The sequence below is a fragment of the Oscarella lobularis genome, chromosome 14 (genome assembly GCF_947507565.1).
Source record: "Oscarella lobularis chromosome 14, ooOscLobu1.1, whole genome shotgun sequence".
NCBI classification, from domain to species: Eukaryota; Metazoa; Porifera; class Homoscleromorpha; order Homosclerophorida; family Oscarellidae; genus Oscarella; species Oscarella lobularis.
This window is the reverse complement of record NC_089188.1, coordinates 900707-924293: the sequence shown is the minus strand read 5'-3', so window position 1 is coordinate 924293 and position 23587 is coordinate 900707. Positions and strand designations below refer to the sequence as shown.

Here is a 23587-nt window from a genome sequence, read left to right as displayed (position 1 = left end):
TGGACAGCGATGACGTCAGAAGAACAATAAACTAAAATATTGTGCGTAGAAAGTGTCAACTGGGATTGTCAGCATGCTGTCAGCATATATGTTATATTGACACTAGATGCAGTGAGAGAGACTGAAGCAGTGATATATTTAGCGCACCACGCCCCCCGTGCGCGCTAGTGTTTACGTTCTAGACGGAGCAGACGGAGACTCGTCAGACGGAGCCGTTCTAGGGCCTTCGCAGGGGCTGTCGCGATCGTCTCTTCTGACGATCGAGTCTAGATGGACTTGCTTTCGCAACTCGAAAAGGCTGCCGCTCAGGATGACATCACGAAACTTCGGAGCTTGATACAAAGGGGGGCATCTCAACATTGCAATGACGTACAGAAAAGAAAGAGATCGAGAGAGTGTAGAATGAACCGAAGAAGCTCTCCCAAAGGCGACGATATCGTAGCCTAACAAAGGGCTACGTTCCCCGCATTCGCTCGCGTTTTTAGCATCGATACCGATGAGTAGGGGCCAAATCTCTACTACGCTGTCACGTGTACAGTTCATTCTAAGCTCTACCCGAAAGATATCTTGCTAAAAAAATTTCTGAAAAGAAATGTTATTTAGGCGTTATTGTCAGCAATTCTGATAGCAGCATGTAGGAGAGGAGATGAAGATCTGGTGAAATGGGTTGTGTCAGAGGATTGCAACAGGACTGCAATTTCTGCAAGTGATCGGGTATTTTATTATCTTCTGTCCTTTTTTGCACTGTAGCATTGCAGAGGTTTGTTGCAGAATGGGAAAACAGCTTTGTACTACGCCTGTGAGAGGGGTCACAGAAAAATTGCTGTGTATCTAATTAGTGAATGTGGGGCAAATGCAAACAAAACATCTAAGGTAAATTGACGTCAGTTACGTTAGAGTCATGGGGTATCACTACAATTTTTTATTAGCGGGGGCAAACTATTCTAATGGCAGCGTGCGAAGGAGGAGATGAAGATCTGGCGAGATTGGTTGTGTCAAAGGGTTGCAACGTCAATGCAAAAGATCTGGTAATCTACTATTTTATTTACTTTTCTGCAGTATTAAATGTGTTTCTCTAAAGGATAAGAACTCAGCTTTGTACTATGCGGTCATTAATGGTCACGGAAAAGCTGCAGCTTATTTAGTCACCAAATGCGGGGCTAATGTCAATGATAGAAACAACGTTAGTTGTAGTGTTATTAGAGTCATGATATCACTAAACTTTCATGTTAGTTGGGACGAACTATTCTAATGGCAGTGTGTGAAACAGGAGATGAAAGTTTGGTGAGATTGATTGTGCCAAAGGGGTGTGACGTTAATGCAAGAGCTAGGGTATTCTATTGATTGATTTACTTTTCAGCAGTGTTAATCGTGTTTCTCTACAGGATGAGAGAACAGCTTTGTACTCTGCAGTCGCTAGGGGTCACAGAATAATTGCAGAGTATTTAATCAGTGAATGTGAGGCTAATGTGAATAATGAAGACCACGTAAATTGACGTTTGCTGTATGTTAATAGTCATGATATCATTACAAATTCTTTTTAGCGGGGAAAAACCATTCTAATGGCAGCGTGTGCAAGAGGAGATGAAAGTTTGGTGAGATTGATTGTGTCAAAGGGTTGCCACATTAATGCAAGAGCTAGGGTATTCTATTGATTGATTACTTTTCAGCAGTGTTAATCGTGTTTCTCTACAGGATAAGAGAACAGCTTTGTGCTATGCGGCCACTGAGGGTCACGGAATAATTGCAGCGTATTTAATCAGTGAATGCGGAGCTAATGTGAATGAGAGATACGAGGTAAATTGACGTTCGTTTTATGGTAATAGTCATGATATCATTATAATTTCTTATTAGTGGGGAAAAACCATTCTAATGGCAGCGTGTGAAGGAGGAGATGAAAGTTTGGCGAGATCAATTGTGTCAAAGGGTTTCGACGTTAATGCAAGAGATGAGGTATTGTATTATTTGATTTACGTTTCAGCACTGTTAATCGTGTTTCTCTAAAGAAGGAAAGAACAGCATTGTACTATGCAACCACTTATGGTCGCCTACAGATTGCAGCTTATCTAATCAGAGAATGTGGGGCTGATGTGAACGAGAGACTCGAGGTAAATTGACATTAGTAAAGTCATGATATCGCTTCTATTTCGTATCAGTTTAGAAATGGGAAAAACATTCTAATAACGGCGTGTGAGGGAGGAGATGAAGATCTGGCGAGATTGGTCGTGTCAAAGGGTTGCGACGTCAATGCAAAAGATCGGGTATACTATTATTTTTTACTTTTCAGCAGTACGAAATACGTTTCTCTAAAGTATGAGAACTCAGCTTTGTACTATGCGGTCGTTAATGGTCGCCGAAAAGTTGCAGCTTATTTAATCACCGAATGCGGGGCTAATGTCAATGATAGAAACAACGTTAGTTGTAGAGTTAGAGTCATGATATCACTAAACTTTCATGTTAGTTGGGACGAACTATTCTAATGGCAGTGTGTGCAAGAGGAGATAAAAGTTTGGTGAGATTGATTGTGTCAAAGGGGTGTGACGTTAATGCGAGATCTAGGGTATTCTATTGATTGATTTACTTTTCAGCAGTGTTAATCGTGTTTTTCTACAGTATAAGGAAACAGCTTTGTACTATGCGGCCACTATGGGTCACGGGTTAATTGCAAAGTATTTAATCAGTGAATGCGAGGCTAATGTGAATTGTGAAGACCACGTAAATAGGCGTTCCTTGTATGGTAATAGTCATGATGTCATTACAATTTCTTATCAGTGGGGAAAAACCATTCTAATGGCAGCGTGTGCAAGAGGAGATGAAAGTTTGGTGAGATCGATTGTGTCAAAGGGTTTCGACGTTAATGCAAGAGATGAAGTACATATTCTATTTATTGATTACTTTTCAGCAGTGTTAATCGTGTTTCTCTACAGGATAAGAGAACAGCTTTGTACTATGCAACCACTTATGGTCGCCTACAGATTGCAGCGTATCTAATCAGGGTAGGTGGGGCTGATGTGAACGAGAGACTCAAGGTAAATTGACGTTTGCTGTATGGTAATAGTCATGATATCATATTAGTGGGGAAAAACCATTCTAATGGCAGCGTGTGCAAGAGGAGATGAAAGTTTGGTGAGATTGATTGTGTCAAAGGGGTGTGACGTTAATGCAAGAGATGAGGTATTCTATTGATTGATTTACTTTTCAGCTATGTTAATTGTGTTTCTCTACAGTATAAGGAAACAGCTTTGTACTATGCGGTCGCTATGGGTCACGGGATAATTGCAAAGTATTTAATCAGTGAATGCGAGGCTAATGTGAATAATGAAGACCACGTAAGTAGGCGTTCCTTGTATGGTAATTGTCGTGATATCATTACAATTTCTTTTTAGTGGGGAAAAACTATTTTAATGGCAGCGTGCGAAGGAGGAGATGCAAGTTTGGTGAGATTGATTGTGTCAAAGGGGTGTGACGTTAATGCAAGAGCTATGGTATTCTATTGATTTTTACTTTTCAGCAGTGTTAATCGTGTTTCTCTACAGTTTAAGGAAACAGCTTTGTACTGTGCGGTCGCTAAGGGTCACGGAATAATTGCAGAGTATTTAATCAGTGAATGTGAGGCTAATGTGAATAATGAAGACCACGTAAATTGATGTTTGCTGTATGGTAATAGTTATGATATCATTACAATTTTCTTATTAGTGGGGAAAAACTATTTTAATGGCAACGTGTGAAGGAGGAGATGAAAGTTTGGTGAGATTGATTGTATCAAAGGGTTGCCACGTTAATGCGAGAAATGGGGTATTCTATTATTTGATTTACTTTTCAGCAGTGTTGATCGTGTTTCTCTACAGGATAAGAAAACAGCTTTGTACTATGCGGCCACTAAAGGTCACGGAATAATTTCATCGTATTTAATCAGTGAATGCGGAGCTAATGTGAATAACAGATACGAGGTAAATTGACGTTTGTTGTATGGTAATAGTCATGATATCATTATAATTTCTTATTAGTCTGGAAAAACCATTCTAATGGCAGCGTGTGAAGGAGGAGATGAAAATTTGGTGAGATCGATTGTGTCAAAGGGTTTCGTCGTTAATGCAAGAGATGAGGTATTGTATTATTTGATTTACGTTTCAGCACTGTTAATGGTGTTTCTCTACAGAATGAGAAAACAGCCTTGCACTATGCGGTCACTAAGGGTCACGGAAGAATTGCAGCGTATTTAATCAATGAATGCCGAGCTAATGTGAATGAGAGATGCGAGGTAAATTGACATTCGTTGTATGGTAATAGTCATGATATCATTACAACTTCTTATTAGCGGGGAAAAACTATTCTAATGGCAGCGTGTGAAGGAGGAGATGAAAGTTTGGTGAGATTGATTGTTTCAAAGGGTTGCCACGTTAATGCAAGAGCTAGGGTATTCTATTATTTCATTTAATTTTCAGCAGTGTTAATCGTGTTTCTCTACAGGATAAGAGAACAGCTTTGTACTATGCGGCAACTAAGGGTCACAGAATAATTGCAGCATATTTAGTCAGTGAATGCGGAGCTAATGTGAATGAGAGATACGAGGTGAATTGACGTTGGTTGTATAGCAAACGTTGTGAATTTTATTTTCACTGAGTTGTATAGAATGCTGTGTCGCCACTAATGTATGCTTGTCAGACAGGAAATTTGAAAATTGCAGGTCTTCTGGTTGCCTATGATTGTGATGTGAACGCTACTGATGTGGTCAGGATATGGTGATTTTTGAACTTCAATAAACAAAATGCCGTTTAGAAAGGGAACAGCCCACTCTCAATTGCAATGATGAATAGGAATTGGAATCTGGTCAAATTTCTGATCTCTTCTGGGTTTAAGTTGGATATGAAGTGGGGGGTAAGCGAGCAAGCAGGCAGGCTAGTCTACGCTTTGTTGTCACAAGTAAAGGCTATTGCAGACACAAATGCAAACGGTTCTTCATCGATTAGCAATGCTGTGGTATGAGGATGAGTGCCTGCAGTTGGCCAAAGAAGTAGTAGGTCGTATGCCTGCTTTAGCCGACTGTCGTGATTTGGTATGCTTTGGAACGAATTAATCAACGCGCATTTTGATTATTGATTCTAGAATGCGAAAGTTCCGTTTGAATTAGGGGACGGAGAAATGAAAAAATACCTTGTTGAGGCTTGGGTAAATAAATGTCTGTACCACCGTAGTGTGCCTGTCGAAAATGATTTTTTAGCGTGAATGCCGATACAGGAAACTTTTTGAAAAAGGGAGAAAAAAACCAAGTCGAGTGAAGGTGTGCTTGATTGGCAATGGAGGCGCTGGCAAAACGACGCTCATGAATTCTCTACGACGCATAAGCAGAACGATGTCGCCTGATGCTCGTACTGCCGGTGTTGATATCATTACAGCTACAATCGATTCAGCTGGAGAACTGATTTTTTGCGATTTCGCAGGCCAACCAACATTTCACAAGACACACGGTCTTTTCTTCTCGGAAGCAACGACGATTTTCGTTCTCGTAGTAGATCTGACGATGAGCGAGGAAGAACTGGACAAATGCGCTTTTTACTGGCTGTCGTTTGTGAAGTGCAGTATCAGGATGAAAGGGAAAGCAATGCTAGTGGTAGTAGGAAGCAGAGGAGATCAGGATAGCGGAGAAAAATTAACGGGAATCAGCAATCATCTCAGAATCAAATTTAAAAAATGGTTTACACTGAGACAACATTTCGTTCTCGATTGCCGTGAACAAGAATCGGTTCGACTGCAGAAGCTACGTGAGTACATTGGAAGCCTAAAGCAGGAATGCATTAAAGTAAGATAAAAGAAGTTTACTCAAGATGTCTTCTACATTATTTCTTGTCTAGGACGCAGACGAAGTTCCTACTATCGTCGAAACGGTCCAATCGTCTCTCCTTCCTCAAGTCCGTGATCTTCTTCTGAAATCAGAAGGAGATGCTTTGAAGGAAATGGCAGAGAAGAACATGTTGCCGCAAGCTCTATTCAAACTCATCAATTGTTCCGATGGAGATCCAATTAGAATGGTTTGAGCCTACTCAAGTTAACGTAGCTACACTTTATTCAAGTTTGCTTTAGCTGGAGAATTTGAAAGCTCCTCACTACGAAGACATTTATTCGGAAATCAACAGTACTCTTCAAAATTTTGGACTTACTACATTACAGGTGATTATGACAATACTTTAATATGTTGCGTTCTCTTCATGGCATTGACAGCTAGCAAAAATCGAGCGTCAGTTCATTCACGTTGGACTCCTGAAAGCACTCGTCGAGAAGAACGTTTACCCAGGTTTGAAGTGCGAAGAGCTTGATCTCTTGGTGGCTTTTCTGCACGGCATCGGAGAGGTAAAATTAATTAACACGATTTTGAAAAATGTGTACGACACATTGCGCGCAGATTCTTGTCGTGGAAAATCAAGTTGTGCTTGACCCTCCTTGGCTTTGCCAAAGCATCATTGGTCCTCTGATGTCCCCTGGCGACTTTACTGTTCACTTAGAAGGCGTCGTCAATGGCATAGTCAGCAAAGATCAGGTCAAAGATGCTCTCGAATTGTTCAGCGAAGCAAATCAAACAGGAAATATTGCAGTTGATGAAGCTATCAAAGTATTATGCCATCTAGAGATCTGCTATCCAGTCAGCGAGCGGCCTGGCGCGCCAGTCCAATATCAGTTTCCAGCTCTCATTCAGACGGTTGACCGGGAAAGAGTGTGGCAAAGAAAAGAGGACATGGTTCTTTATGTCGGTCGACGTCTTCAGTGCAAAGAGAAAACCGACATCATTACACCTGGAACAATGCCTTTCATCCAGTCTCGCGCTGCGATCAAGCTTCATCCAAAGGAACCTGTAGTGTGGAAGGGTGGCTTGAAGATGCAAAAGACAATCAACAATTGCAGATTAGAAGGACTGATTGAATTGCACGAGTACGAGAAGTCAATGGACTTCGTTGTTCGCGGTCCGCAGGATTCAGAAGGAGAATGTATGACTCTTCTCAATGAGATAATGAAGCTGGGACAAACTGTTTTGGAAGAGAAGAGCGCTGGCACCGATCTCTCGTTACTGTATTTGAGCAAGACAGAATTGCAAAAATTGTCTGTTCAACCGTTGGCGTATGCAAGTGAAACCGTTGAGGAAGAAAAGAAATCCGGCAAGACTACAACGACGGTTTTTCAAGCAGAGCGGGGCCAAGATTTGACAGCAGAAAGCCTGAAAGATCTTCTGGCCGTTCCAGAAGACCATTATCTTCTTGTTTTGAAGGAAAGTCGTCGCGCTATAGCTGATTCTCTTAATAAGGACACAGTCGATCGTCGGACGGCGTTTGCAAAGGCGCTTCCAGGACTGACTGCGTCCAGTTACGCGCAGTGTAGATCGGCTGAGGACGTACTTGCACGCTGGAGCGAATCGCTTTGTTCAACCGTGTCAAAACTTGAAGAAGCAGCGACGAAAGCGAACGTTCTGTATATCTTGGCGATACTTGAGGACGGGGGCGCAATTCAGCTCAGCGACGAGACGGTACAGTTGTTCTTATCAGCTAGACAATCAGTAACGCTAGCTGTTTAGAGGACGCGGGCCGAAGACGCTCTCTTTCGCTTGGAGGATGCCCAAAAGAAAGCTGACTCGGCATCAGGTTACCGGCGACGTTCATTACATTTTGATTTTGTACGGTATTTATTTGGTGTAGGTGGAGTAACAATAAACATGGGTGGTGCCTCCGTACAAGGACATGGCTCCACTGCTTCAGCCAGCCAGAAAGTGGATATTACCGTAAGCCGTACAGTCAACGAATCTTGTTACATTTAATTTATCTGCTTTAGATTAATCAAAAGTGACGTTGTATTATTATTCTACCGCGTTTGAATATGTGTATGGTGGGTGACGTATGTGTTTTGTTGCGGTGTTTCTTGTATGTACCGCAATGTGGTACAAATATTTTCTATCTAGCTTAATTTCTTTCTTATTTGTGAAGCTTTTGGTGTGCCTGCAAAATTAAATCCAATCACCATGAGGAAAAGTCTTTCTTCAAATAAAAACAGTCGGTCTTTGATCATCCGTGCGTCTTTGTTTTCAGAGCACCCTGATAAAGAATACATATATGTAGTGATGCACGAGGCAATGCAGGAAATTATTTTCGTTTCCTGGAAGCTAACTGTTCACGTGTACACGCTATTTATAGACGGCGACGTCACAATTATCCGGGAGTTGATCATCCAGCCTCAAAAACCGCAAAGACATGAGATGCCATCTCTTCCGGATTGGCATAAAGAAGAGGAAACCACAGTCTCGCAACCTCGCCACATCGCCTCTCATAGGTCGCGCGTGTGTACGCGGAAGCGCAAAGGGGACGACACGATGAGCGGCGTCATCGAATCGCACGTCGACTGAGGCACGAACGAAAGACAACGCGAGCATCAGCGATCGAACAAATGGCGTCAGACGGCGCGGTCGTCGAAGAGGACAAGCTATTGACACGTAAGCGCATCCCGTCGCGCCGTAGAAATCGAGGGGGCGTTCTCTCTTATCGCTTTCCCCCATCTTGTACGTGTAGTTCAGCGCGAACTGAAGGACATCAAGCAGCGAATATCGCAGGAAAGCAAGAAGGTCTTTCTTCTCGAGCGCGACGTTCGCTTTCTCGACACGCGCATCGGTCTTCTCATCAACCATCGCGTGTCGCTCGAGGTACGTGTCGACAGCGCGTAGTCACTGTTGCGCGTGTTACGCGCGTCCCGCGTGGCGCGAAGGCGCGGGGCGGACGCACGTACGCGCTCGCACTCGCGCCCTCTCCTCGACAGCGCAACTGGAACCTTTTCGCCCTCCCACCCTCCCCTATTAGGAACTCATCGATCGTCTCGAAGGCGAAACCGTGCCACTTGCTGGTAAGCTGAAAAAATCGCCCTTCGTTTCGATTGTGTTTCGCTAACGCGCGCTCTAACTAAAAGGATCGTTTCGCGACGACCTAAAGCGCCAGCACTATTCGAATCTCTTCTTCCTCCTTCAAACGGCGCCCGAATATCTAGCGAAATTGACGCGCTCCGTCTCGCTGAATCAAATCGACGGCCTCCTCGAAGCGGTCATGTTCAGCGTATACGGGAACCAATACGAACCGCGCGAAGAGCACCTGCTCCTCTCCATGTTCGAAACGGCGCTACAGTACGAATTCCAAGAGGCAACCGAATTCGGCAGTCTCCTGAGAGCCAATACGGCGATGACCCGTATGATGACGACGTATACTCGGTGAGAAAACGCGGGAAGAAATTCTCTTTGAGTTTCTGTTTAAAAACGCCCTCTTTTTCTTTTTCTTTTCTTTTCCGTAGAAGGGGACCCGGAGAAATGTACTTGCGGTCGACGTTGGGTGATCTAATTGTTGACTTGGCCAAGAGGACGGATTCCTTGGAAATCAATCCTGTCAAGGTTGTGATTGCATTTGGCGGGGCTGGGGCGGTCTTGCGGTTTGCGGCGGCGCGCGGGGAAAGGGGGGGCCCCATCGCAATGTCGTTTGTTCCCTTGTAGCAACTGGTCGATAAATCGTATGAGGATGATGACGTTGTTTCTATGGGGGACAGGTGTACGAAGAGATGATGGAAGACGGAAGTGTACCGGCTGTTCACATGAGTTTCACGGCGAAGCAGAAAATGGTAAACTAGCGTCGATCGTAACCATGGTGAGAGAGAGAGAGAAAAAACGAATTCTCTAATGATAGGCGGAGAAAAATGCGACTGTTCGCGAAACCGTCAAGAATCATATCCTCTTTCCCCCTGATTAGGATGTGTCGACGTCCATGTATTATTTATTAGTCAATAGTTGTGCTTCTTAATTCTATTGCGTGCTCACGCGTCGCAAAGCTCGAGGATATCGTCGATACGGTTCTACGAGCGATGTTCGCGTCCGTCGATCAAGTGCCGTACGGCATACGATGGCTGTGCAAGGCGATTCAACAGCTCGTCAAAGTGAGGAATCTCTCATCGAAGAGACAAAAAATGATATTTTTTATAGGAACATTTTCCCGAATCGACGGAGGAAAACGCTTCGTCGCTTATCGGCGGTTTCTACGTGTTACGTTTTCTCAATCCGTCCATAGTCACTCCTCACGGTATAGATTAATTTGATTCTCCACCCTCGTTGACCGATGTTTACCCGATGCGCGTCTTGTCCTTATTAGCTTATAGGCTCTTACCTCATCAACCTCGATACGGAGCACGGAGAAACCTGACCTTGGTTAGAGTCCCTTTGTTCGTCAGCGTGTATCTTCTATTTAATTATGTTCGTTTCCCTTCCCCCCCAAGGTGGCGAAGATACTGCAGAACATTGCGAATCAATCGCACGCCAGCGCCGCGCTCAAGGAGTCGTACATGCAGCCGTTGCAGCCGTTTATTCATCGACAGCAAATTCGAGTTCGGGTAAAAGGGGGGGATGTGGCTTTCGTCTAATTCCATGATTTTTTTATTGGACGTTTTAGAGGTTTCTGAATCAACTGTGCGACGTGCCCGATTTCCATGAAAGCATGCAGGTTTCCGTTTGGGTTGGGGGGGGATCGCGGGGAAAAAGCGTCTCATCCTCCTGGCTTCCGGGATTGTTTAGTTAGAGCAGTACTTGGCTCTGTGTCAGAAGACAATTTGCATCGATATAACGTTGAGCGAGATCTACCTCATACATAATCTTCTCGTCAAGTATCGCGACGTTTTGGTGCGCTTTGGAATAGTAGAAAATAAATTATATATTTTTTTCAATTATTTTTTTTCTTTGGGTGCAGTCGTCCGAGGCGGACGATCGTCTCAATCAGATTCTCAACGATTTGGGTCCGCCCGAGCCGCGACTGAATCGGAAAGATGACGTTCAGTTGACGTTGAATTTGTACAGTCGATGGGACGCGGCTCCAGGTGAGGAATACGCGGAAGTGCGCGGGGGTGCGCGATTTATTACCGTATACGAGTCTCGTACATAATGATTGGTGCGTGCAAGGCCCATTAGATAGATAGCGATATTCTATGGTCTATTTAGTATTAGCTGAGGGAGACTAGCGCGAAGTAGTTGAAGTGTCTCCCGATATATAAATATTCAGAAGTTCGCTAGGGAACTTTGTGCGCATCTCTTTACGTTCTCTGTCTGTGCCCCCTAAATGTCGATAAGAGAAAGAACTTTGAACCCGCGCGACTCCGCCTTTGGAACTTATTACGATGTAGAGAGTTTGTTATAATTAATTATTGCGTGAGGTCCCCTCCTATATCGACGAATTTTCGTGGTGGCCCCTAACGTTTTTTTCTCCCGTCTTCCAGATCCCGGCGACGCGTTATCTCCCTCCTCCCCCATGTCCCAATCCCTCTTCGGCGGCGGTCGCGACCAAGAGAAGTGTCGCCAACTTTTATTAAAACTTCTTCAACTGGTACGCATTGATCCACGAGGGAACACGGGAAAAAAATTCTACCTGTTCCGTCCCCCCCCCCCCCCCCCCCCCCGCGCGCCCAGTACCCGCCCTGTTCGAAGGAGCGCACGCTGTCGCGAGCTCTCCAATTCGCCCAGCAATCGGGCACGCCGGACGTGGCCGTCCACGCGAAATTGACCGCCGAGCAGATCGTCGTCGCTCAGGAACAGTGCGGTCTTCCCGACGACGACGGCAACGCTCTCTTTCAAGAATGCAAAGCGGTACGTTACTGCGTACGAAGACGGGGAAGGGGTGGGCGGGGACCCCACCTTGACGAGACTAATCGAATAATATTTGTCCAGCTGCTTCCAAGACGGAAACAGACGCAGGAGAAGTACGAACGCGAGCTGGCGAGCCTTGCGGGTGTTTTTAAGGTGCGTGTATATCGAATGCGGTTTTTTGTTCTATGGGAATTGTTCGAACGGGATTTCTTTCAGTCATTGACGGACCACGCCCAATTTTTGAATGATCAATTTGACTCGTACAAACGTGAGTGGTCTCGTCTTGCTTTATCTATTCACTAATTGTTTGGGGGTGGTCTGTCGCCAATCTTTAGAGTATCTTGAGGCGGTCAGAAGTAAAGTGGGCTGCAGCGAGGTGGGCGTGGCTCGCGAAAATGACACGCGCCATCGTGGAATGAAAATGTTATTGATTCGGTTTCTTTTTCGTCTCCTGTAGCAATTTCCCTCCGATGCGACGTTGCAACGACGTCGATCGCAGCGAATGGTGAAGAAAACGTTGACGGAATTGGAACGGGACGGAATTGTCGTGGAAAGTCGAGGTCTCGCGGCAATGGGGTGAGCAGCTGACGCTGACGCGTGGGGGGAAAACCTCGAGGCGAAATTGTAACGTTAGCCGTAATAGTCGGGATCTGTTCTTCGTCATGATGTCGCCGGCGCCGGGGACGTATCGCGTGAGCATGCGCAACAAAGGTACGCGCGTCCGATGTGTCCTCTTTTTGGCGCGAATAACGATTGAAACGCGCTACTAGGCGGCGTAAAGGAGTTGGTCGAAAAGACGTTTCATTTGGAAGAACTACTCGAAGTGCAACATCTTCAAGATCCGGTATCCCACGCTTTAGACCTTAGTCGCGTGACCGCGGCTCCAGCTGTTTTCCTAATTTGTTCCCTATCGCCTCTAGCTCCTCGACCTCGACGGAATCGTCGTTCTCGACGCAAGACGAACGCTTTCGCTACTTAATAAAACGTTTCTACGAAAGTTTAACAGCAAATAATTATGGCCGCTCTGCAGAGCGAAATTGCCGTTGTTATTACCATACTGAGCCACAAACCTCCGCAACCGCAGAACGGCAATATGATTAGATCGGTCCACACGGTATCTATTATGGCCCGAGGAACTCGTTCTTCGAGCTCGCCGTAGCGGCTAGCGCGTGTTCTTGCGTATCGTTGTGCAAACGTCTAATCTTGCGTCTAGGACGTGCAGTATCGTCACATCAGGTTGACCAATGCGGTTTTTCCTTATCTCAGACGTATCCGATTTCGTTTGAGCTAGGATGCGGGGGCCGGATTGCCTTTGCGCGTCGATTCGAGTCGAGCGAAGCGTTTCGGCGTACTTTAGCGCGTGCGAACGTCTTGAGACACAGCTGGGCTCGGTAATGAGAACTCCTTAGTGCCGGAGATGCGAACCGGGTTCGTTTGTTTTGGGATGGAAGTTGGAGAGGCGCACGTGCGCTTCACAACGTTATGTTTATAACCGAAGCCGACGGCCTTCCCGCAGGCGCTATTTCGACTCGCCGTATCGTTTGCGCGTTGGGACGAGCGCCGTGCATTTCGCGTAGACCTGCAATTACGCCTCGCGCCGCGTGTTGACGTCGAATATTTCGCGCCTTCTAACGAGCGTACAACAATTCCGTGGGTGGAGTCAAAACGATTCGATAGTTGAGGAAACCCAAAACGCCAAGCCACAACCGTCAATCATTTACTAATTAACGCCAGCACGCGCACGCGCGACGAAGGAACTCTTGCGTCGACGTGAGGGGGGGACTCGTTCGACTTTCTTATCGACGCGCCGACGGCCGACGCTCCTACCCGGCACCGGATAGAAACCGCGCAGGAGAAGCGATAACGACGCAAATGCGATCCGCCTACGGCAATGCCAATTGGTCGAATATCACGTGATACTAACTAATGGGCGTTGCACTCGTCGCCAATTGGTCGAACGTCGCTCACCCAATCTGCATCGCTCATTAGAGCTCCGCCACTCTAAAACCGCAGCCTACCCACACGAGTTTCCCATTCGGTGGACTGCAGCGTTCGTTCGTGCTCGGTTGGAGAACGCTCGCGATGAGTACGGTAACGACGACAAAAGAGGATCGCATCAAGCGACCGATGAACGCTTTCATGGTCTGGTCGCGCGGCCAGCGCAAGAAAATGGCTCACGAGAACCCGAAGATGCACAACTCCGAAATCAGCAAGCGTCTCGGCGCCGCGTGGAAACTTCTCGCCGAAACGGACAAACGTCCGTTCATGGACGAAGCGAAGCGCCTTCGCTCGGTGCACATGAAAGAGCATCCCGATTACAAATACCGCCCGAGACGCAAAGCGAAGAACATGAAAAAGGACAAAATGGCCCTTCCCGCACTCAACCTAACCGCGGCGCTCGCACCATTGCAGAATCGCCTATCCCAACCGAACCAGCCTCCCACGCAACCTCAGCCGCCCCAGCAGCAAACGCAGCAGCAGCAACAGCAAGCGTATTATTACGCCTACCCGAACGCGTCACAACACGCCGCGCTAACGCCTCAAGTCCCAAGCGCCGGCGCTTACGTCGTCGCTCCCGTCCAGTACGCAGCGAGCGCCCAGCAGAACGTCGCCTATCAAGCGACACCGACTTATTATTATTACTACCCCGATTCGTCGTATCATCACTCGCAATATGTCGTTGCTGCTCCTTCTCCGGCCCAAGTTCCGGCCACCGCCTACGATTCTTCGTCGTACGCCGTCGCCGCCGCCGCGGCGCCGTCGAACTATTATACCGTTTACGATTCCCCGCCGCAGTCCGATTGTCCGACGGGAGTTCATTCGAGTGGGCCCCCGTCTCCGGTGAGTCCTTCGTGCGCAGCCGCGTCGACGACCGGCACGATGACTGGTGGTGGTGGTGGTGGTGGAAGTGGAGGAGGCGTAGGCGTGAGCGTTCGACGCGCGCCGACGTCGATGATCTCGCAACCGCGCATGAGCGATCTCTCGCAGGCGCTCTACGGCGAAATTCTCGCCGACGATCCGAAGGAGGAAGGCGTCGTCGACGAGATCGGAACGACGACGACAAACGGCGACGATTATCGCGCGCGCGTTCTCTCCATGCGCGACATACCGGCCGCCGAAGAAGCGGACGAAGACAATGCGAACAATGCGAACGATCGCATACTTTCCCTTCGCGACATACCGGCCCAAATCGACTCCCCGTCGCCGGACGACGACGACGACGACGACGACGAGATAGCGGCGATGGAACGATCCGATCCGAATGTGGGATCCCCTTTTCTTCTTTCCCGTTCGTATCCGGGTGTGCTTCCGCCCGCCGCCGCCGTCGTCGGGCACGCCCACGTCGCGACGTCCGACTTTCCGACGCCCGATCCGGACGACGGGAATGTGAAGCCGGGCATTTTTCTGCCCATTCGCGAAACGTCGTTGAATTCGACGTCGACGCCAAATCCGAATCAAATCGACGACATTCTGAACTTTTTTCTACCGACTGGAGATCTCGAACTCGAGGCGGATCAAGAGCAGTTCTTGATTTCGTGCGACGCCGATAGCCTACTCAAGGATCTCCAATTCGACGCTATGAGCGTGCCTATGTCAGTCTAGCATTGACTTCTCAATACGCATATACGCACGAGATTTAGTCCCGTTTTATTGTCTCCCGTTTGAAAGTTAGTTCACCTCTCTCTTAAAAAATGGCGTTTTCTCTTTTTTTCCTTGCCTTTTTTTTGAGCACGTAATACAGTAGAGCACAGTGTATTTTACTTTGAGGCAGATATTTAAAATTCCTTTTTGTATCATGAACTGGATGTATTAGAGTTTACGATAGTAGGAATATCGATTTGAAATTTAGCCTGACTCTATTCGAGTTCACCGCGCTAGAATATTCATCGCCAATTCCACGTTATTTTGAGTCACGGTCAACGCCTGAACGACCGCTTGTCTTCCGAAGCCCATTTCCATGAGCTGACGAACCTGGAACAAAAACACAGACGGGACAAAGATAGAACGCGATAGATTAATGTCTCATAGATAGCACTTTGTGTTCGTCTACGACGACGACGGCGGCGGCGGCGGCCGCGTTGGGAACGTGAACGTTTTGCCAATCGATGTGAGGAGGGGCCCCCTTTGAGGGAGAAAAGCGAACGTTTGAAACGCGTAATTTTTCCCCCTATGCGTTACTTGGAGTAGTAAGCGTTCGTATTCGTCGATGCGCTCTTGACGTTGAAGCTGAAGCGTCGCGCCGCGCGGATAGGACGACGGAGAGGGCGGGGCCGAGTCGACGAGCGGCCCAATTCGACGCGAAATCCAATGCGTCGCCCAGTTCGGTATTCGCAGCCATTCGCATTGGAATCGGCGGCAAACAAGACCGGAAACCTCAAAAAAGGAATAGTATCTCACTGATTAATGTATTAGCATGCGCGGGCATTTTTTGTACCAGGCCGCAAGCGGACAAGATCAGCGAGCCGGGTGCAGCAGACAAGGCGTACTAAAAAAGGAAATCGTTTAGTGTAGGTTTCCCCCTCATAGTCATATAGAACATGCCACCCCCGCATGATTACATGCACTGCATTATACGTACCATGAGTGCAAAGAAAAACGTCATAAGATGCGGCACGAATGTGTGGCTGATCACGGGAACGTCCAAAGCGAACGGAACGAGAAGAGAAAAAGCGAGCGAATACCTAAGAACCCCAAATCACTACATAATTAAATACTATTGGGGGAGTTTTTCTTTTACGGGCCCGACGGGAGATAGACGCCGCCGCTGCGAGACGTCGTTGCGTGCCAAAGGCAGACGCCGACTTTGAGGCACGTCGACATGACTGCGGTTGCAAAGAGTGTGTTCTTTACCAAAAATATATTTCGCGGCCATATCTCGTTATGCCAGTCTAGTCTGGCGCGTGTTCGCCCTTCTTTACCGCAAATTTGCGCGATCCATATCGACGCTCCAATATCCGGAACGAGTAGAGAAGCGCGCTACTCACTGCCCAATCGCGGAATTCTTCGCTGACGAAGTGGCAGCCAATCAGCTTCAAGAACTAAAAATTCCCGGTCGGCGGTAAGCCGCGAAGCCCGCGATCGCGCTCGCGGCTAAGTCGTTTCGTTACCGTGGATGGATTGGCTAACGAATTCGATTCCAATCCCGCGCTAAATCGAGAGCCTGATAATTTGGAGGCCAGAGTGCCTGCGCAGCCCACGGCAAGTAGGCCTTTCGTCACTGGCGATCCGACTGTGCGATACGTAGCGTTAAAGTGGTGCATTCGTTAGGAATAGGCTTACGAAAGGCGCTGATTTCTTGTCTTCTTTCCATGTGACGTCACCGATAGAGTTGATTTCAACGATTAGTTTACGTTTGCATGGAATTGCTCTCGAGCCTGAAGAAAGCGTACAATCAAGTCGAAGACGATCTCAATCAGACGTTGAGCTCGAAAGATCGCGTTCAAAATGCCAAACCGGACGAAAAAGAGGACGCGACGCAGTGCGTCGATTCGACGAAAGTCGAAGAGAAGCGCGAAGAAGCGAAATCTCTAGACGGATGGGACGATTGGAAAATGGACGATCATACAGAAGAAAAAGACGCTACGGAACGGAAAAAGAGAAAAGGTCCCGGAGTTCCGGGTGGAAGCCCTAGAAAGAAGGAAGAGACGGTGCCGTCACCAGCAAAGCCAAAGTCTCAGGTTGAATAGAAAGAAGAAGACTTGAAAGAAAAAAAAATACGTGAAATTTTTTGAAGATGGAATCGTTGGCTAAAGATGATTTAATTAAGTACATCAAAAAACAAGCGCAACTGCTGCAAAAAAGCAAGGCGAAAAGTGAAGGTTTGGTTTTAAAAAACATTTCATTGGACCGATAAACGCGATGTCTTGCAGAACTGGCTAAGCAAGTTTCTCTGCTGGCCAAGGAAAAAGAAAAATTTAAAGCAAGCAATCACGACGTAAGGAATACAAAGGCTTAGTCTATAGAGTACGTTCTAATTAATGTCTAGGACGTCTTGGAGAAATTTCATACAGTCAATGAAGTGAGAAATCAACTGGCCGAACAACTGCATTTGCTAAGTAATGATTATGAAAAATTGGAAAGGGAACATAAGGTATAGATATCCGCTATTTAATTGGAGTGGACAGTACACAATAGTATAGAGTTCTCTTGGCGAGCTTGAAAGTGCACAGAAAGAGAATGAAACATTGGAAAGGGAACATAAGGTAAAGATTATCGGTACATAAGTGCGTGATGCAGTAGTGTCTTTTTCAGGCGTCTCTTGACGAGCTAGAGAGCGAGCGAAACGAGAAGGCGAAGTTAGAGGAAGAGCTAAGTTCAGTCATAGCAAGATGCTCCAAAGGAGATGAAGAGAGAAACGTGAAAAACCTGTCAATATCGAAAAACTCAACGTTTTAGTCTTTTTTCTCTTTAGACTTTGACAAGGGATCTCGAAGAACGAACGGCAGAACTGAGTGAACTCCAAAGGCAACAAGAACAACAACAAACGTGCGAGGGCGACGACGGTGGCGACGTCGTAGACGGGGCGGCGTTGGAGAGTGCACGAGATTTGCTCAAGAGAACAGAAAACGAACTGGAAGTGGAAAAGAAGAAGGCAAGATTTCTTCTATCGACTATTAGGACTTTGATCAAATGACGTATCTCATCTCCCAAGGTATTGGATCGAGAAGCGGAGTTCTCGTCTCTGCAGGAATCTTTGCAGAAGAAAATACATGTAAGAGGGAGAGATCAGGTATAAGGCACGCGCTTACATGCATCCTTCCTTAGAGTATGGAAGTGGAGCTGAAACGCGTAACGGGTGAGAGAGCCAACGCTCTGCTGAATTTAGAGAAGGAGGAAAAGGTAACAGATATCTTCTTTATAGCAATTTCTGTTAATTGTTATATAGAGATTTGAAGAGGCGGCTAGTCAGTTGTCTAGTATGGGAGTTGAAATGAAGGAACTTCGGTCGACTCTTCATGTATATAGTTCAATATCTAATTAATGTTATTCAACGTTTTTTTTGCTGCTTAGGTTAGAGATGATGAATTGGTTGAATTGAAAGAGAAGAACGCAACGTTGGCATGTCAGCTTGAAACTCTAGAGTCGTCAGAAAAGGTCAATTAAATTTTTAAAATATTAATTATTAGAATCCTGTTTTTAGAGTTTGAAGGAGAGAATGACTGGCGTAGAACGTGAGAGAGATCGACTTGAAGGTCTAACGGAAGAGCTCAGAGAACACAAAACAGCATTCGAAACGGAAAACGAAACGTTGAAAAGAGAACTTGCAGGAGAACAAGAAAAGGTTCAAATGGGAGAACGAAAACTCAAAGAAGCAGAGCAACGACTAGAAAAGGCAGCCAAGGTAGGGAACTAAATTATTTATATCGATATACAAGATTTGATTTTAGGAGGCAAATCAGACGAATCTTATTGATTTGGAATTGGCTGACTACCAGCGAACGATCGAGGCTTTAGAAGGGGACCTTGCCGCGAAGATAAAGGAAATCGAAAAGCGGAAAAACGAGAATGAGCAGAACGAGCAAAGAATCGTGGCCTTGAAAAAAGATATAGGTGAGATATAGTATTAATTATTAGTGCTAGATGATATCTATTGATTCGTTTAGAGCTTGCTGATGCGCAAAGAAGTCAGGTGGAAGAGCGAGCGACGAAAATGAAAGCCGTGCTGGTGAAAACTCGAAAGGAATTGGTCGATACTCGAAATGAGAGGGAGGAGCAGAAGAAAAGGGAAGCCGAACTTCTGTCTCAAATAGAAATTCAAAATCAAGCGAACGAAGAAGCGAAGGCGAGGATCAATGGAAATATTTTGGGGGGAAAATGAATATTTTTTTCAGTTGGAGACAGCTAAATTGATGGCAGACAATCAGTCTCTTCAAGAGCAAGTAAAATTATTTATTAGACGATTTATGACCTTGATTTGTTTTCTCGCTTATTTAGGCTTCTTGCGAGTCCGAGTCACGTCAGAAAGCCATTGAAGATCTCGAAGGAAAATTGTCGTCAGCGTGTCTCGAATTGGAATCGACGACGTCATCGTATGCCGCATGTCAAAAAGAATTTGATGCTTATAAGGTATAGTCGAATGTGGAATTGCTTATTTTTTGGAATGTTTTTTTTTCAGGTTAGAGTTCACAGTGTACTAAAGCAGCAGAAAGAGAAGACTGGTCCAAAGACAGATTCAGTACAGGAGGAATTGAGAAGGTGATTGACTCATGTATTTGCAGCTAATTGTATGATGCGCTTGCTCTAAGAAAATGGGAAGAGGAAAACAATGCCTTGAGACTGGAATTGAAGAAGTTAGAGTAAGCGAAAATCAACACTGAGATGCAACAGATATAAATGATGGTGTATGATGCTAGGAATAAACTTTCAGATGTTCTATCGGAAAAAGAGGAAATCGAAGAAGAATTGGAAAAATTGTCGGCGCGCCACGATAAACTGATACAAGACGCGAGTTCAAAAGAAATGCAATTGAAATCAAGGTGGAATATATTCTGACAATTAATAACGTGATTCAATTAATTATGAAATTAGAATCGAAGAATTAAACGCCGAGATCTTGCACAAAGGAGAAGAGAACGCGGAAACATTGAAAAGTCTAACCGAAGAAAACGAATCGCTGACGAAAAGCTTCAAAGTATCAATATAGCCATAAATAAATAAATAATTGATCCTTTTTAATACGTCATGACGTAGAATCAATTGCGCGTTACTCAACAGGATCACAGACACACTGTCGACGTTTTGCAACAGCAAGTCAGTGCGCTCGAAAGTCAAGTCATCGCCTACGAAAACCAAGCTAAAAAAGTCGCGGAAGAAGATCTCCTATTGACACAGCAAAGAGGATTGCAGAAATTGAGAGGAGAGAGGATGAGAAGGCAGATTGTTGGCTCCGATGACGTGTTTGGAGAGGAGAGAGAGCAAGCAGAAGTAACAATTAGCTTACTTAACTATTATTCTTACTAGCGCTATTGATCTTATTTATAGGGAATGGAAGATCAATCTCGCGTACCATCAATTTCCGTATGTGCTAGCATTCACTTTAATTATTTATGTAACAACAACGATAATAGGAATTTTCTTCTCTTCAGTCTGAGCCGCCGAAATTCAATCTCGAGCGACTTCTATCGGCCGACGAAAGCATTGCTTCTTCTCCTTCTCCCGGAGTAGCCGAAGACAAAGGAAAGAGTCGACTTCAGGCTTGCTTCAAAAGAATTGAACATCTAACAGAGGTAAAGACGAAAACGATTTTTTTCCCCTTTTTGCTATGTGGCGTTTTCTAGGTTTTGCGTGATAGCGAGGCTAATTCGCTACGGCTCTCCGAGCAGGCAAAAGTATTGAAAGAAGAGATCAGAAGGCAAGTCACGATGAATGTACAGTAGATGCAAATCCATAATATTTACCTTCTCTTGTAAATAAGACTGGAGAGAAACCAGGAACGCGAGAAAAACGTCACCAATTTAGAATACTTGAAGAATGTCGTTATAAAGGTTAGTATTAATTAATCAATGTATTCAAAAATTTTCTAAAATTTGGCCCAGTTTCTTCGGTCACGCGGATCGGAGCAAGAGCATTTGATTCCAGTGCTCACAACATTATTGAAATTGAGTCCAGACGAATGCCAGCTCATTGGTTCGATAGTTCAACAAGAAGAGTCTTCGGAGGCAAGCGAAGCGTCAAGCAGCAGCAGCAGCAGCAAGTGGACCAGCTACATACACAAATGGACCGGATTCTGATCTTATGACGTATGTATATACGTAATTAAATTGAGCTATGCAATGCATTCAGACTAGGCGCTTTATTGCTATTTTTTCCCCTCTATCATTATGATGTGATAGCCAAATTTTGTCTTGACTGGTGGGTTGGTATAGATAGGTTTTGCTGTGGTACTTATTGGCAGTTGGAACGCTGCATCCTGAAATGGGCCAACCATTGACCCTCTCGTCATCCAACCCAAATCGCCCTAAAAACAAAAATAGTTACTTTTTACGCATGTGCTGAGCGAAATAAATTTTTGACGAATTTCTCTAACGCACGCTAGTCGGACTGGGTTCTCTAATTTCTGGCTTTTCTTACTCCTTTTCTTGCTTTGTCCTCGCTGTATTGGGAAGCAACTGCGTCGAACTTCTCGCCAGCCTCGAGCTTCGACAGCGCCTCGAGGGATTTCGATTGTTTTTCGCAAAGAATGTGACGAACCTCAACGAAGTGACCACGTAGATTTTTTAACAAATATTGCGCTATTTATTGCCGTACTTTTATGGCCGTTCCTCCGCTGCTTGACTTTCCCGAAGCCGAAGCTTTCTTCTCAGCGGTGTCTGCGAAAATGAATATTGGATGAACTGAATGAACGTCAGTCAGCAACCTTTTTGTTTTTGTGCGCCTTTGCTTCCTCCTTTTCCTTTCGCCTTTGGAGGCATGATCTTGGTCTTCCTTGACCCTAGTGCGTTAGAGCCTTGTTTACGAAGCGTGACGTCGTCTATGGCGTTTTGGCTCCTCACAATCGTCTCCGTCGCGACTCATTTCCTCACGACCTACGGCGCAGTCAAGTCACCCATAGTTATAGGTAAGACAGCACGTCCTAAACCGAAGCGGAAGAAGCGTCACGTGCAGAAAATCGTTCTTTCCCCAAAGTTCCTGGCTTGGCTGGCAGTCGAATCGATGCGAGACTAAACAAGACGACCGTTCCGCACGAGTTGTGCGACAAAACGAGCGACTGGTACCCACTCTGGGTCAATATAGAGGATCTCATCCCTTACGTCATCGAATGCTGGGTGGCCAATATGAAGTGAGGATACGCATAATTAAATCAAATAATTAAATAATCATGTGACGCTTATCGACTATATTTATCAGATTAGTGTACGATCGAGAGACCGGAAATTGGACGGATCCGGCGGGCGTGTACACGCGAATTCCCGGTTTTGGAAATACATCGACAATCGAATACCTAGACCCGTCCCTAAACGAAGTCGGCGCCTATTTCAATGTCTTTGTCAGTGAAATGGCAAAAGAGGGATACGTTCCCGGCGAATCGATTCGCGGCGCACCCTACGACTGGCGATTCACTCCAGGCAAGTGAATCCATGACCAAATCTCTTACGACGTCACTTAATCTTCTCCCCAGTGGACAGACCCGAGTATTTCACCCAACTTCGTCTCCTCATCGAAGACACGTACAAAACGAACGGCAATCGAAAGGTCACTCTCGTCGCTCACAGTCTCGGCTGCCTCCAGACGCTCTACTTCCTCAACGACGTCGTCGCCGACTCGTGGAAATCGCTCTACGTCGCCTCCTTCATTCCCATCGCCGGACCGTGGGCGGGCGCGGCGAACTCGATGCGCGGCTACGCGTCCGGCTATAATCTCAAAATACCGATACTGAGCGCTCACGACATGCGTCCCGTTCAACGATCCGCGCCGTCGAGCGCCTGGCTCATGCCCACGCCGCGCGACTGGAGTAGCGAGCCCATCGTCGTAACGTCGACTAAGAATTATACGGTGAACGACTATGAGGCGTTTTTCGCGGATATCGATTTTCCGATCGGTTTCGACGTGTGGAAGAACGTTTCGAATGTGACGCAGTCGCTCGCTTTTCCTGACGTCACTCTCCACTGCATCTACGGCGCGAACGTGAGCACGGTTGCGCAGGTCGTTTACGCGGCCGGCGACTTTCCCAATGGGGACCCGACTTCTCTCTATGGCAACGGCGACGGGACGGTGAACGAGGAGAGTCTCGTCTTGTGCAACAATTGGAAGGGAGATGCGTCGCATGACGTCACGACGCGCATTTTTCCGAACATCAATCATTTTGACATGGTTTCGGATTTGAGTGTCATTGACTATGTCAAAACGATTGTTCTGTCGTAGATCTTCGCCTGCGATAGAGCTAGCGCATTCGCTGAGCAACGCTTATTCGAAAAATTAAACGTCGTCAAATGCGTTTTTAATTGAATA

The 23587-nt window shown here is 46.1% G+C and overlaps 7 protein-coding genes across 12 annotated transcripts; 5 read left to right on the top strand and 2 right to left on the bottom strand.

Moving 5' to 3' along the window:
- The first annotated feature begins 182 nt into the window (after positions 1 to 182).
- LOC136195563 (serine/threonine-protein phosphatase 6 regulatory ankyrin repeat subunit B-like) lies at positions 183 to 8045 on the top strand. 4 transcript variants are annotated; one of them, XM_065984918.1, is made up of 39 exons: positions 183 to 369; positions 604 to 714; positions 772 to 873; positions 930 to 1028; positions 1082 to 1183; positions 1234 to 1332; positions 1386 to 1487; positions 1545 to 1643; positions 1696 to 1797; positions 1855 to 1953; positions 2010 to 2108; positions 2157 to 2261; positions 2313 to 2414; positions 2462 to 2560; positions 2614 to 2715; positions 2773 to 2871; positions 2928 to 3029; positions 3076 to 3174; positions 3228 to 3329; positions 3387 to 3485; positions 3537 to 3638; positions 3697 to 3795; positions 3849 to 3950; positions 4008 to 4106; positions 4160 to 4261; positions 4319 to 4417; positions 4471 to 4572; positions 4633 to 4731; positions 4780 to 4878; positions 4940 to 5056; positions 5107 to 5169; positions 5222 to 5800; positions 5853 to 6029; positions 6082 to 6168; positions 6220 to 6348; positions 6401 to 7513; positions 7562 to 7628; positions 7683 to 7765; positions 7816 to 8045. In XM_065984918.1, the coding sequence occupies exons 1-39, from the start codon at positions 271 to 273 to the stop codon at positions 7828 to 7830; spliced, it is 5355 nt and encodes a 1784-aa protein (XP_065840990.1). In that variant the 5' UTR covers positions 183 to 270; the 3' UTR covers positions 7831 to 8045. The 4 variants fall into 4 exon arrangements, with proteins under 4 accessions (XP_065840990.1, XP_065840991.1, XP_065840989.1 ...); XM_065984919.1 differs by having other exon boundaries at positions 2007 to 2108; positions 2462 to 2512; XM_065984917.1 differs by having other exon boundaries at positions 2007 to 2108.
- A 237-nt stretch (positions 8046 to 8282) lies between these two features.
- Positions 8283 to 12695, top strand: LOC136195568 (uncharacterized). Of its 2 annotated transcripts, none has more exons than XM_065984931.1 (23): positions 8283 to 8470; positions 8547 to 8677; positions 8832 to 8874; positions 8938 to 9232; positions 9313 to 9409; positions 9562 to 9633; positions 9699 to 9738; positions 9830 to 9945; positions 9992 to 10088; positions 10158 to 10213; positions 10282 to 10395; positions 10455 to 10505; positions 10577 to 10681; positions 10749 to 10875; positions 11272 to 11378; positions 11462 to 11638; positions 11720 to 11791; positions 11855 to 11906; positions 11974 to 12014; positions 12096 to 12214; positions 12273 to 12349; positions 12409 to 12482; positions 12559 to 12695. In XM_065984931.1, exons 1-23 carry the CDS (start codon positions 8425 to 8427, stop codon positions 12649 to 12651), a joined length of 2202 nt encoding a protein of 733 aa, XP_065841003.1. In that variant the 5' UTR covers positions 8283 to 8424; the 3' UTR covers positions 12652 to 12695. The 2 variants fall into 2 exon arrangements, with proteins under 2 accessions (XP_065841003.1, XP_065841004.1); XM_065984932.1 differs by having other exon boundaries at positions 8284 to 8470; positions 12282 to 12349.
- A 76-nt stretch (positions 12696 to 12771) lies between these two features.
- On the top strand, positions 12772 to 15493 carry LOC136195574 (transcription factor Sox-2-like). Its single transcript, XM_065984949.1, has one exon. The coding sequence runs from the start codon at positions 13721 to 13723 to the stop codon at positions 15239 to 15241; it is 1521 nt and encodes a 506-aa protein (XP_065841021.1). The 5' UTR covers positions 12772 to 13720; the 3' UTR covers positions 15242 to 15493.
- On the bottom strand, positions 15414 to 17235 carry LOC136195577 (ubiquitin-associated domain-containing protein 2-like). The gene is made up of 10 exons (XM_065984952.1): positions 17093 to 17235; positions 16919 to 17013; positions 16747 to 16868; positions 16558 to 16677; positions 16377 to 16483; positions 16218 to 16320; positions 16074 to 16124; positions 15818 to 16012; positions 15675 to 15761; positions 15414 to 15610 (listed from the first exon to the last, which is right to left on the bottom strand). Exons 2-10 carry the CDS (start codon positions 16947 to 16949, stop codon positions 15506 to 15508), a joined length of 921 nt encoding a protein of 306 aa, XP_065841024.1. The 5' UTR covers positions 16950 to 17013; positions 17093 to 17235; the 3' UTR covers positions 15414 to 15505.
- Positions 16922 to 21476, top strand: LOC136195566 (GRIP and coiled-coil domain-containing protein 2-like). 2 transcript variants are annotated; one of them, XM_065984924.1, is made up of 26 exons: positions 16922 to 17316; positions 17373 to 17457; positions 17509 to 17573; positions 17625 to 17729; positions 17779 to 17841; positions 17891 to 17995; positions 18051 to 18230; positions 18291 to 18350; positions 18404 to 18478; positions 18525 to 18596; positions 18650 to 18733; positions 18780 to 18980; positions 19027 to 19189; positions 19243 to 19421; positions 19471 to 19518; positions 19574 to 19705; positions 19755 to 19834; positions 19885 to 19935; positions 19993 to 20115; positions 20168 to 20270; positions 20330 to 20563; positions 20621 to 20656; positions 20707 to 20865; positions 20917 to 20990; positions 21054 to 21123; positions 21175 to 21476. In XM_065984924.1, exons 1-26 carry the CDS (start codon positions 16996 to 16998, stop codon positions 21367 to 21369), a joined length of 3063 nt encoding a protein of 1020 aa, XP_065840996.1. In that variant the 5' UTR covers positions 16922 to 16995; the 3' UTR covers positions 21370 to 21476. The 2 variants fall into 2 exon arrangements, with proteins under 2 accessions (XP_065840996.1, XP_065840998.1); XM_065984926.1 differs by having other exon boundaries at positions 16923 to 17316; positions 20725 to 20865.
- On the bottom strand, positions 21417 to 22358 carry LOC136195579 (peptidyl-prolyl cis-trans isomerase NIMA-interacting 4-like). Its single transcript, XM_065984956.1, has 4 exons — positions 21996 to 22358; positions 21887 to 21948; positions 21710 to 21829; positions 21417 to 21596 (listed from the first exon to the last, which is right to left on the bottom strand). The coding sequence occupies exons 1-4, from the start codon at positions 22048 to 22050 to the stop codon at positions 21438 to 21440; spliced, it is 396 nt and encodes a 131-aa protein (XP_065841028.1). The 5' UTR covers positions 22051 to 22358; the 3' UTR covers positions 21417 to 21437.
- LOC136195575 (lysosomal phospholipase A and acyltransferase-like) lies at positions 22061 to 23585 on the top strand. Its single transcript, XM_065984950.1, has 4 exons — positions 22061 to 22196; positions 22265 to 22418; positions 22487 to 22704; positions 22758 to 23585. The coding sequence occupies exons 1-4, from the start codon at positions 22112 to 22114 to the stop codon at positions 23498 to 23500; spliced, it is 1200 nt and encodes a 399-aa protein (XP_065841022.1). The 5' UTR covers positions 22061 to 22111; the 3' UTR covers positions 23501 to 23585.
- The last annotated feature ends 2 nt before the right edge of the window (positions 23586 to 23587 follow it).

What these genes read in the sequence shown, in the direction of transcription:
- LOC136195563 (XM_065984917.1), top strand. Translation starts at nt 271, where the DNA reads ATGGACTTGCTTTCGCAACTCGAAAAGGCTGCCGCTCAGGATGACATC. An exon ending in CAATTTCTGCAAGTGATCGG is followed by an intron (nt 715 to 771) that starts GTATTTTATTAT and finishes GGTTTGTTGCAG; the next exon opens with AATGGGAAAACAGCTTTGTA. An exon ending in TTCTGCACGGCATCGGAGAG is followed by an intron (nt 6,349 to 6,400) that starts GTAAAATTAATT and finishes CATTGCGCGCAG; the next exon opens with ATTCTTGTCGTGGAAAATCA.
- LOC136195568 (XM_065984931.1), top strand. Translation starts at nt 8,425, where the DNA reads ATGGCGTCAGACGGCGCGGTCGTCGAAGAGGACAAGCTATTGACAC. An exon ending in CACGGAGAAACCTGACCTTG is followed by an intron (nt 10,214 to 10,281) that starts GTTAGAGTCCCT and finishes TTCCCCCCCAAG; the next exon opens with GTGGCGAAGATACTGCAGAA. An exon ending in TCTTTCAAGAATGCAAAGCG is followed by an intron (nt 11,639 to 11,719) that starts GTACGTTACTGC and finishes ATATTTGTCCAG; the next exon opens with CTGCTTCCAAGACGGAAACA.
- LOC136195574 (XM_065984949.1), top strand. Translation starts at nt 13,721, where the DNA reads ATGAGTACGGTAACGACGACAAAAGAGGATCGCATCAAGCGACCGATG.
- LOC136195577 (XM_065984952.1), bottom strand. Translation starts at nt 16,949, where the DNA reads ATGGAAAGAAGACAAGAAATCAGCGCCTTTC. An exon ending in ATGGATCGCGCAAATTTGCG is followed by an intron (nt 16,484 to 16,557) that starts GTAAAGAAGGGC and finishes TTTTTGGTAAAG; the next exon opens with AACACACTCTTTGCAACCGC. An exon ending in TCGTCGTAGACGAACACAAA is followed by an intron (nt 15,611 to 15,674) that starts GTGCTATCTATG and finishes TTTTTGTTCCAG; the next exon opens with GTTCGTCAGCTCATGGAAAT.
- LOC136195566 (XM_065984924.1), top strand. Translation starts at nt 16,996, where the DNA reads ATGGAATTGCTCTCGAGCCTGAAGAAAGCGTACAATCAAGTCGAAGAC. An exon ending in TTAAAGCAAGCAATCACGAC is followed by an intron (nt 17,574 to 17,624) that starts GTAAGGAATACA and finishes ATTAATGTCTAG; the next exon opens with GACGTCTTGGAGAAATTTCA. An exon ending in AAGCGAACGAAGAAGCGAAG is followed by an intron (nt 19,422 to 19,470) that starts GCGAGGATCAAT and finishes TATTTTTTTCAG; the next exon opens with TTGGAGACAGCTAAATTGAT.
- LOC136195579 (XM_065984956.1), bottom strand. Translation starts at nt 22,050, where the DNA reads ATGCCTCCAAAGGCGAAAGGAAAAGGAGGAAGCAAAGGCGCACAAAAA. An exon ending in GCGGAGGAACGGCCATAAAA is followed by an intron (nt 21,830 to 21,886) that starts GTACGGCAATAA and finishes CACTTCGTTGAG; the next exon opens with GTTCGTCACATTCTTTGCGA. An exon ending in AGGACAAAGCAAGAAAAGGA is followed by an intron (nt 21,597 to 21,709) that starts GTAAGAAAAGCC and finishes TTTTGTTTTTAG; the next exon opens with GGCGATTTGGGTTGGATGAC.
- LOC136195575 (XM_065984950.1), top strand. Translation starts at nt 22,112, where the DNA reads ATGGCGTTTTGGCTCCTCACAATCGTCTCCGTCGCGACTCATTTCCTC. An exon ending in TGCTGGGTGGCCAATATGAA is followed by an intron (nt 22,419 to 22,486) that starts GTGAGGATACGC and finishes TATATTTATCAG; the next exon opens with ATTAGTGTACGATCGAGAGA. An exon ending in CGACTGGCGATTCACTCCAG is followed by an intron (nt 22,705 to 22,757) that starts GCAAGTGAATCC and finishes TCTTCTCCCCAG; the next exon opens with TGGACAGACCCGAGTATTTC.